This window comes from Gobio gobio (assembly GCF_949357685.1).
Source record: "Gobio gobio genome assembly, chromosome: 24".
In the NCBI taxonomy this organism is placed as follows: Eukaryota; Metazoa; Chordata; class Actinopteri; order Cypriniformes; family Gobionidae; genus Gobio; species Gobio gobio.
In genome coordinates this window covers 5,080,806-5,092,506 of record NC_137120.1, presented here as the reverse complement: position 1 = coordinate 5,092,506, position 11,701 = coordinate 5,080,806, and the positions used below count along the sequence as shown (strand labels likewise).

The 11,701-nt window shown below is 38.3% G+C and overlaps 2 protein-coding genes across 8 annotated transcripts in view; both read right to left on the bottom strand.

Annotated features, from left to right (window-relative positions):
• The window catches only part of tbxa2r (thromboxane A2 receptor), a 285,760-nt gene that overhangs the window by 215,786 nt on the left and 58,273 nt on the right, over nt 1-11,701 (bottom strand). The window lies entirely within an intron of this gene.
• LOC307120251 (GRAM domain-containing protein 2B) overlaps nt 8,933-11,701 on the bottom strand; it is a 27,732-nt gene continuing 24,963 nt past the window's right edge. For all 6 annotated transcript variants that reach the window (XM_079807177.1, XM_079807174.1, XM_079807175.1 and 3 more), the window contains 2 exons: nt 10,307-10,414; nt 8,933-10,221 (listed from right to left, as the gene is read on the bottom strand). In XM_079807177.1, coding sequence (XP_079663303.1) covers nt 10,206-10,221; nt 10,307-10,414 — 124 coding nt within the window. In that variant the 3' untranslated portion in view covers nt 8,933-10,205. The remainder of the gene's footprint in view (nt 10,222-10,306; nt 10,415-11,701) is intronic.

The following is an 11,701-nucleotide window of genomic DNA, read 5'->3' as shown; positions in this document are numbered from 1 at the left end:
GGATGGATGCACTTTTATGATTGATAGATGCTCTTTTATGATGGATGGATGCACTCTTATGATGGATGGATGCACTTTTATGATGGATAGATGCTCTTTTATGATGGATAGATGCACTTTTATGATGGATGGATGCACTTTTATGATGGATAGATGCACTTTTATGATTGATAGATGGTCTTTTATGATGGATAGATGCACTTTTATGATGGACAGAGACACTTTTATGATGGATAGATGCACTTTTATGATGGACGGATGCACTTTTATGATGGATGGATGCACTTTTATGATGGATAGATGCACTTTTATGATGGACGGATGCACTTTTATGATGGACAGATGCACTTTTATGATGGACGGGTGCACTTTTATGACGGATAGATGCACTTTTATGATGGATAGATGCACTTTTATGATGGATGGATGCACTTTTATGATGGACAGATGCACTTTTATGATGGACGGGTGCACTTTTATGACGGATAGATGCACTTTTATGATGGATAGATGCACTTTTATGATGGACGGGTGCACTTTTATGACGGATAGATGCACTTTTATGATGGATAGATGCACTTTTATGATGGACGGGTGCACTTTTATGACGGATAGATGCACTTTTATGATGGATAGATGCACTTTTATGATGGACAGATGCACTTTTATGATGGACGGGTGCACTTTTATGATGGATAGATGCACTTTTATGATGGATAGATGCACTTTTATGATGGACGGGTGCACTTTTATGACGGATAGATGCACTTTTATGATGAATAGATGCACTTTTATGATGGACAGATGCACTTTTATGATGGACGGGTGCACTTTTATGATGGACAGATGCACTTTTATGATGGACGGGTGCACTTTTATGATGGATAGATGCACTTTTATGATGGACGGGTGCACTTTTATGACGGATAGATGCACTTTTATGATGATAGATGCACTTTTATGATGGACGGGTGCACTTTTATGACGGATAGATGCACTTTTATGATGATAGATGCACTTTTATGATGGATAGATGCACTTTTATGATGGACGGGTGCACTTTTATGATGGATAGATGCACTTTTATGATGGATAGATGCACTTTTATGATGGATAGATGCACTTTTATGATGGATGGATGCACTTTTATGATTGATAGATGCACTTTTATGACAGTGTAGCCCCCCTTAAAAATGTGTTCACTAATTCATTTTGGGTGCTCGAGCCCCTGCCCTTTTTCAAAATGAATCAAAAGTGCCCCTCTCAGACAAATATCAAGGATAATATTGTGGTCAATAAAACTAAATAAATGTGATTATTATAACATGACAATGTCTACAATAGTAACGAACGGCTCAAAAGTCGGATAATTTCTGTTGAGGCGTTGCCATAACGCGTTGATATGGGTTGCGTGCGTTTTGATTGACAGCTGCTCGGAAATGGCTCTCGGGCCAAATATGGTCCTTTCAGAGAGTGTGTGGCCTCGCGGGAAAAAAGTAAGCCAATGTTTTTTTTTTTCATCCATAATCAGAGCTAATGTGTTGATTTAATTACAAATCTATATATTAGCGATATATTTTAAAGTATTACACAATTCACCAATGCCCGTTTGTCATGTATAGGCTTTACACCAACCAATCGTGATCTGGCAAAGCAAGTTCAAATTCCATTGGGCGATGTGAAACGGTCATTTTCTGTTCTTATTCATAAATCGGTTGAAAAATACATGGACAGACGAACTGACGTTTGTGGAACGATTTCCTGCGGTTTGTCTCATTTTATAAATTGCATCACTGACAAAATGGATTTTAACAAACAAATCCCTGCACAAAACCACAGCAGCAAACCAAACGTCGCATTAATGGTAAGTAGTGTTAAATTCACTTGTACTTATGTATATTGATACACCGTTTACTATTTCATGAAACTATCAAAGTTAACAAAACCCAAGTGCCACCGGCTCCTACAGGCCTATTATGTGAAGTGTAGGCTGGCCAAATGGTTACATGAAAGGACTGATTACCATTTTTAAATATTAGGCTATGTAGCATAATGAAAGAAGTCTCTTATGTTCATCAAGCCTGCATTTATTTGATAAAAAACAGCAATATTGCGAAATATATAAAAACAATGGTTTTCTATTTTAAAATAATTTAAAATATAATTTATTCCTGTGATCACAGCTGGATTTTCATCATCATTACTCCACTCTTCAGTGTCACATGATCATTCAGAAATCATTCTAATATGAGGATTTAATGTCAATGATGGAACTGTGATACTCTTTTCAAGATTCTTTAATTAATAAAAAGTTAAAAAGAACACAATGTAATAATATTTCACAATATTAGGCTACTGTTTTTTCTGTATTTTTGATTTTGATTGTGTGTGTCAGCGCGTAGGCTATAAGAACAGCAATTAACTGACCAGTATAAACTGTGTAAAACATGCAGTTACTATAGTGATTCTGGGCATCTATATACACAGATAACCGCTCCTGCGTCTCTCTGTGTGCCTGCAAACTACACAAGATGTGACTGACGGGGCGGAGTCACGTGAAAACCAAAATAACCCACATGGGAAAAATACGTCGGTTCCGGTTATTTTTCGATTAATCGTACAGCCCTATTATAGACTATGCAGTCTTTCAACTCAGGGCCAGAGAAAAGCAGCGATGGGAACAGTGCGACTGCACTGTGCAAAATGGCGTCTGGACAAGTAGTGATGGCAAGCCTTGTTTACCCCAAAAATATTTTTGATGATTATGATTAATGGCTGCATGGGTGATCACGCAGCCAAAGGGGGAATGAAACTCAAAGACACGAGTTTATGAGGAGGTTACAATCGAAAACGAGAAAAGGCCTCGAGTAAATCTGAGACCGTTTGAGACCGTTTTTTTTTTTTGGAAGACCACCATTCATGTTAATGGAAGGGGGTAAACAATAGCTTACATCAATAGAATTGTGAATTATTGCATAGAGATGTCTTTTCTTGTCTAAGGTCTGTGTGCAGGTAAAATTTGGGGAAACCAGCTGGGACTCTTTTACATGACATCAAACCAGGTGATTTCGTGTTGAAAGCGGGCAACGGGAGGAGGAGCTGGAAGGCGAAAAGCTGGCTGGGGCCTTACCAAATCCTCCTAACAAACGCTTACCGCCGTAAAAGTGGCTGAGAGGAAACGTGGGCGCACGCAAGCCACTGCAGAATGTTTTCCACCAGCAGGAAGGGGAGGAGCGAAACCGGAAATGAAGAAAGCCATGGCGAAGTGCCAGGGGAAACAAAGCCTGTACTTTGGCACGGCTGCAGAAACAAAAGCTAGAGATAAAGACAAGCTGCTGGCTTTGTCTGCAAACGTCCCATCAGTCCCACTGACTGTTGTAACACTGAATGGCTGAGATAGTGAGAGCTGCGGAGAACATTGAGCACGGGAAAATCCCAACAAAACATCCAACATCTGACTGCGAGAGGACTGAAGTCAGAGTCTGAGTCAGAATTGACATGGTAGTGGGTGGCATTACAACATATTTGACCTGCCAGGTTAGAAGACCGAATGACACTTCAATCAGTTTGGGTTTATGGTTAAGCTTATCATTTTATGCCGAGGGGAGTGTTGGCAGGATGATGTTACCCAGCTTTGATGAATGTGGGGATGTGCATTTACCAGGTAATGAAAACAAGAAAAAGGATAGACAGAAGATAAAGTTAACTTTGTGACAGGGACTTGGTCTATTTTCCTGGGGGTGGGTGCAGCAGAATCAATAAACAAGATAAATGGGTTAGGATGGACTGTACTAGCTATAGCTAATAGCATGGAGCACGCTTTAACAATGGTAGATGAGGAAATGAAGCAAATCCGAGATGAATATATACAAAACAGACTAGTTTTAGACATGCTTGCGGAAAATGCTTGGGGTATCGTGTTGCTTTCATATTCCAGATTATAGTAGGCAAGGCAAGGCAAGTTTATTTGTATAGCACATTTCATACACAGTGGCAATTCAAAGTGCTTTACACAGAAATGAAGTTAAAATAGTTATAAGTGAATAAAATAAAAATATATATAGTATAATAGTTATAATAGGAATTAAATTAAAAGGAAATAAAAATAAAGATGAAATCCCCTATCTGGGGTGGAAGAAAATGGAGAGTCAGGTTTACTTTAAAAATATTTGTCAGGTAATTGTGCATTTAAACATTACCCTTACAGACAAATCTTCCTGGACAGGAACACCAGGGCTATCTCTACTTTGTTCGACCGTCAGAGCGGATCTACACGGTCCTTCCTCTCACCACCAAGGCTATACTATTCGTCAGAGCAGATCTAAACGGATCGTCCTCGCACCGGAGGGATTTCGATTTATCGCTCCCCCGTCTCTCAACCTCTTCCACCCAGTCAGCCTTAACAAAATAAAGAATAATTAAAAATAAAAGTATAATTAAAAACTAAAAATAAAACAGGGTTAAAATGAAACAATTAAAGTGCAAGCAGTTCGGACAAAGCACAGAGCTCATTGAGTAAATGCATAAGATAAGGTGCAATCAGTCAGACGTACAGTGGCATAGCTCATTCAGTAAATGCACAGCTAAACAGATGTGTTTTGAGTCTGGACAGATGTGAACAGATGTGTTTTGAGTCTGGACAGATGTGAACAGATGTGTTTTGAGTCTGGATTTGAAAGTGGCTACTGTTGGAGCACATCTGATCTGTTCAGGAAGCTGGTTCCAGCTACGGCTGGCATAATAGCTAAAAGCAGACTCTCCTGGCTTTGAGTGAACCCTTGGTATTTCTAATTGACTTGATCCTGATGATCTGAGTGATCTGTTGGGTTTGTGTTCTATCAGCATATCTGCAATGTATTGAGGTCCTAGGTCATTGAGTGATTTATATACAAGTAATAGCACTTTAAAATCGATCCTAAATGTAACTGGAAGCCAGTGTGCAGATCTGAGGACTGGTGTGATATGGTCATATTTTCTGGTTCTGCTCAGGATCCTGGCAGCAGCGTTCTGTATGAGCTGTAGCTTTCTAATGGTCTTTATGGGAAGGCCGGTGAGAAGACCATTACAATAGTCCACCCTACTGGTAATAAAAGCATGAACGAGTTTCTCTAAGTCTTGCCTGGAAACAAAGCTTCTAATTCTTGCAATATTTTTGAGATGATAGTAAGCTGTTTTAGTTATTGCTTTTACATGACTATTGAAACTCAGGTCTGACTCCAAAATCACACCCAGATTCCTGACTTGATTTTTTGATTTTAGACCTTTAGCCTCAAGATATGCATTCACCTTGAGAATTTCATCTTTGTTTCCTAATGTAGTAATTTCAGTTTTGTCTTTGTTTAACTGAAGAAAGTTTTGGCACATCCAACTGTTAACTTCATCAATGCATTTACATAGAGAGTCAATGGGGCTGTAGTCATTAGGTGATAGGGCTAAGTAGATCTGGGTGTCGTCAGCATAGCTGTGGTAAGCCATTTTGTTATTTTTCATTATTTGGCTGAGTGGCAGCAAATACAGATTGAATAGGAGTGGTGCAAGAATTGACCCTTGTGGGACTCCGCATGTCATGGATGTCCACTCAGACTTATGGTCACCTATACTCACATAATAACCTCTCCCTTCTAAGTATGACCTGAACCATTTGAGGACCATTCCAGAAAGCCCAACCCAATTTTCTAGCCTGTCAAGAAGTATTTTGTGGTCAACAGTGTCGAATGCAGCACTGAGGTCCAGTAGTACCAGAATTGATGTTTTGCCTGTATCTGTATTGAGGCGAATATCATTTATAATCTTTATGAGCGCTGTCTCTGTGCTGTGATGCGGTCGGAAACCAGATTGAAAATTGTCAAAGTATCCGTTTGAGCTCAAGAATTTGTTCAGCTGACTGAAAACAACTTTTTCAATGATCTTGCCTATGAAGGGGAGATTTGAGATTGGTCTGTAGTTGCTCAGTATGGAGTTATCCAGATTTCTCTTTTTCAGGAGAGGCTTAACTACTGCGGTTTTTAGGGAGTTTGGAAAAGTCCCAGAAAGAAGTGAGGCGTTTACCACTTCTAGGAGATCTGCTTCTAAACAGTTAAACACACTTTTGAAAAAAGAAGTGGGGAGTGTGTCAAGGGCGCAGGTTGATGTTTTAAGGTGCTGTACTGTTTCTTCTAAAATTTTACCATCAATTGCTTCAAAATCAGTCATAATAATTTTCTGAGGTTGTTGTCTCATCTGACTCACCTCAGAGCAACTCAAGGATGTGCTGATCGCATTTCTGATATTAATGATTTTCTCGGAGAAGAAGAAAGCAAACTCACTACATTTGCTGTCTGAGAGCATTTCACTGCGGGAATGTGACTCGGGGGGTTTGTTAGTCTCTCGACAGTAGCAAAAAGAGTGCGTGTGTTGTTTATGTTTCTATTTATAATATTTGAAATGAAGGTCTGTCTAGCTTTGCCTAGTTCCACATTGAAAGCACGAAGACTGTCTTTATAGATCTTATAATGGACAACAAGTTTTGTCTTTCGCCACAAGCGTTCAGATTTCCTGCATTGTCTTTTCATTAATGACAATGTGACAATGTAACCAATATAATTGAGTAGCCTACATGAGACAGGCTGTAAGAAAACCTGAGAGAGGAAAAAAAAAAAAAGCTGATGACTCATGGTTTTGTTGGATGACAAATAATTTCTTGAAAGAAATTAAATCCTTATAAAGACAATTGGGCAAGGTTGTCTCTTATTCAGTAATGCGGTGATTTTTGCCAGTACATGCATGTATACCGTTAAAAGATTAAAGCAATAGTTCACCCAAAAGTGAAAATTAGCCCATGATTTCCTCTCCCTCAAGTCATAGATGTAAAACATTCTTCTTTCAGAGTTATATTAAATAAGTCCTGGCTCTTCCAAGCTTTATAATGGCGGTGAATGGTCGGTTAGGTCGTTTTTGAAGTCCATAAAAGTGCATCCATCCATCATATAACTGCTCCACACTAAAATAACTAGCTTCCGGCGGTCAGCTGTACACGAGTCGACTTGCGCTTAAAGCGTTACTTCAGCGATTTAGCATTAATATTCAAATTATGGTACTTTCCCCCCTCATATCCCCTGAGACGAGAGAATTATGCATTTTATTTCTGGAAAAAAATCCTCCAATGACGCAAATATCGTCATTTTGCGTCATCTGAGGATTTTTGGCCAGAGGCTAGAGACCATAGATATACATAATAAAGGCTAGATGTCTCGTGCGCGCTGCTGGCCAATGGAGGTCGACGTTCGCACCTGGCGGCCATCTTGTCAGCTCGCTCACTCGTAACATTGTGTTTTAATGGTGCGTGTACTTTTTAAATAACCATAACTTGCTAAATTTTCTACCGATTTTCAAACTGTTTGGTTTGTTATAAACGTCAGAGATGTAGTTATGACACTGCATGAATAATTATTCATAATTTGTTCAAGCATCCATAATTATAGCCACGTTAATAACGTTTGTTAGAAACCAAACCATTTGTAAATCCGTCCAGATTTCAGCGAGATAAGAGTGTTTGTGTTCAGATCACTCGCCTTACATCAGGAGCCCGCCAGAAAGCTGGCCTGTGACAAGATGGCCGCCGCTGATGACGTTAGAGACTCCGCCGTGAGACAAGTAGCCACGCTAGAGACTACAGGAGCTGATCCGCATGTTTTCAACCCGCCCACAGGGGAGGATCTCACTCACAGAATGTAAATGCGCACGGCCGCTCGGATCGGGCATTCGTGACGGAGCGGTGCAGAGCAAAGTGAGTCTTTCAACTTTTCAATGAATTCCTATGAAAGTTTAGCTTCCATATGCGATCTGATAACGCACCAGACTGGACACGCGCTGTGAATGAGCCGCGCTTACCTCAGCTCCAGTGTTTGACATCAAATTCTGATTTAGTTTTAGTCATATTTTAGTCACCTGAATTGTTTTTAGTTTTAGTCTAGTATTAGTCGACTAAATATCATAAGCTTTTAGTCTAATCTACTGTAGATTTAGTCTCCTAAAATCTTACATTTAGTTAAATTTTAATACATTAAGCGTTTCATTATTACATAACATCACTTGAACTGACATTTTGTTTTTGACATTAAAAATAACCATATAATAGAAAACCAGTAGCCATGGCTTTGGGAGTGGCCTCGTTGGGCAGCGAACCAAGTGCATTCTGGGAGTTGTTGTCTTTCATCCACATGAGACACAAATACATTTTCTGTCTTTTCTCAGTCTAGAAGGCACCAAATACAACATTTTTCACATTTCTACTGCATAAATGACCCAGTTTAAACACACATTCATCTTCCCAGCGCTGAATGCCCTTTTAAAGAGAGTAAGAGCTGTGAGCCGTCCAAATGAGTGCGGTGGAAGTTAGACTATTTTCAGACGCTGAGTAATATCATCGCACTCATGGGATGGCTCTCAGCTCTTGATCATTACTCAGGAATGAGAGTATAGTTCCTGCCATATCAGTCCAGAAAAACACAACTTCTCATTTTCCGTCGGCCTTAGTACACGATGTAAATACAGAAGAGTCAAGTTTTAAATAGGAAAAATATGCTTTTTGAGCGCGATGCTAACGGTAAGCTATGCTAAAGGTGCTACTGGAGATCGATTCAAAAATGGTAAAACTGTTCAACTCTAGGGGAGCTGGGAAATGAGCCTGTTATCAAAAAGAGTGGCATGTTCCTTTAACATGAAATGCTGTAAAAGTATTTTTCATTGTAATTTAAAGTTTAAAAATACATGAACATATAAAAGATGCATCAATGAACATGAATCAACAGCAGTGCTAATGCTTGTTGTGTCTCCATATTTTAAAGCGTGGGAGAAGTCAGGACATCCTGGAAGTCCTGTAAACAAATCAGAGAGGTTGAGGATACATGCAGATGATGTTTAGACGGAACCGAAGCACTGGCGACACTGGACATCCTTAGCACTTGATTTATTCAAACAATGCCAAAGCCAGTCTCACAGAGACTACTTTGAATTACACACAATGCAATAAATAGACCAGAACAAGATGTTTACCAACATATTGATACAAAAACAATACAATAGTGCAATATAAACAGGTTATGAAAGTTGGGATTCTTGCATTGTGGTTGTTAGACGGTCGTTGCGGGGGCTTTGAGGTTGCGACGCCCCGCCGACGAGTTGAAATGTTGTGCAAATCCATTTCCGTTTCGTTTCCGCGGACCGGTCCAGTCGGTGGTAAACTGCAGGAAAGCGAACGCGCGCTCTCCCGAGATATTCGCGAAGGATCTACCGCACTCCCACAATGCATTGCGAGTTAGTCCCAGCCCTGAGTGAGAGGTTCTTAGCACCGTCTAACACCCCAGAACGAATATACAGCGCCCCCTGCAGGACGGGAGAGCGCCGCCACACTATAAAGTGCACTACACGTCTCTTTTACAAGCCATCTCGTGAACATATTAATAAGAACACACACATACACACACACATAAATCATGCATATTTTGGACCATGTCGTTTTCGTCAAGTATCGCAATTCGAGTCCTGAAATGCTTTTTGGGTTTTTACGCAAACATGCGAGCACTTTTTTTTTTGTTGTTGTTGCCGCAATTCGGACAGTCAAAGCCTCCGGTCGAGATGCATCAAAACGCCACAATAAATTTCTCTTCTTTTTTTTAAATTTTTTTTTTTTAAATCGTTCGGATTACGGAGAGACCGACGTCTCCCTAAAGTATAAAAGAACGCGTTAAATACCTGATGTGAGCGTTTTCTGTGCATAGACTATACATACAGTAATACTAAGGGTGTGTGTTTTTTTTTTTTAAATCGGTAAACCAAAATTCGGTTTAATATCGCAAACCCCTCATATAAGAAACGGAAAAGATGAAAAAGACGTTTAGAGGAAGATCAAGGCCGAAAGATGCAAAAAAGACGGACAAAGTATGTCTGGATGGTCAAATGAAATGCTTTTCCACGGAAGAACCTGCCGTTTGTTGTGTTTTCGTTGTTTTGGACGCTCCTCCGAGACAAACCGGTTGTCTTTGGTGGTTCAGGGCGAGTCGCGACGTGCCCTTGTGTCGTCAAAAGCTCCCCGTTTGGTTCTTTACTTGGCAAAGACGCAGAGTTCGGTACTGGGTGGGCGGCACCAGTGCAAATAAAAGGTCCTTCCCAGCATTCCCTGCGGGTCTTTTTGGTGTTTTCTCCAGAGATGAAAATGCATGGACTCTTTAGGTTTCCTTGTACCTGAAAGGACAAATCAAATCTGATTCTCTCATGCTTTCGGTTTCACACGTTTAAGAACGTCCTCAAGCATAAGAAGAGCGCTTACCCGTTTCGCACGGTGAATTCGGAAAGGGCTCCGAGAGACGTCAGCTGCTCCTCTAAGGCCACGATACGCAGGCCGATATAGCCGGAGGACAACAGGAGCAGAAACACCCTGGCGGAGACACACACACACATGTCATTTCTCATAAAACACTACAATATCAGAATCAAAACAAACCCATCAGGCCTTGGGGCATCTGGTCTCACGCTATAAACCACATTCCTTCAAACCACAAGACCAGACTCGCCTGCCCTATTCATGATCATCAATACGCTTATGATGATGTGTCACTCTATTATCTCAGAAATATGACTGAGCGTGCGGGATAAACAATAGAGATATTTCTGGAGAAATGCGGTTGACGATGAGACTAAAAATGTTTAACGGAAGTAAAACAAATATGAGTCATGGCATCCACATTGTTGTTAACAGATCATTAAATCAATTAACCAAAGATGACAAACATTAAATATTTCAGTAGTAAACTACTTTATAAATTACTTTAAGAAATATTGTAAACACTTCCTTGTTTACAATTTGATTATTTATTAAAAAAAAAGGTAACTATAAATATTCTTTTAAATAAATTCCTTCCTAAAAATATTTATAAAACATTAATACAAATATTTCCTAAGTTACTTTTGTATGAATCTATATTTAGTAAATATTTTTATCACTTTTAATAAATATTTAATGAAATTATATTGTATTAATTAGGAAATATTGTATAAATATGTTATTTAGTACACATTTGTGTAACAATTTCCACAATGTATTATTTTAAAAAATGTATTTATATATATTTACCATATTTTATAAATTATTTTTAGGAAGTAGTTGTACAAATATTTCCCAAGTTACTTTTATTTAAATTTCGTATGAATCTATATTTAGTAAATATTTCTAAAATGCTTTGTAAATAATTTAAAAGAAATATTTATATGAATCCTTTTTCATATACATTTCCATAACCATTTTATTAATTTGTTTTAGGAAATATAGTATAAATGTTCTAAATTATTTATGAAATGTATAGTCACTTTTTTTTAGATTTAGTAAATATTTGTATAACCATCTAATCAATTTCTCTTTAAATATTGATATATTTACTATGTATTTTTTAAATACTTGTATAAATATTTTACTAATTATTTGTAGGAAATATCTGTATAACTATTTTCTAAATTATTTTTTATTAAATATTGTATGAATCTAAAATCTTTAGCAAATATTTGTAAATATTGTATTAATGATTTTACAGTAATATTTGTATGAATCATATTTTTCATAAATATATTTCTACAACCATTTAGAAATACATTTTCTTAAGTATTTATACAAATATTTACTAACTATTTTATATTGATACATTTTACAAATTATTTGTAGGAAATATTT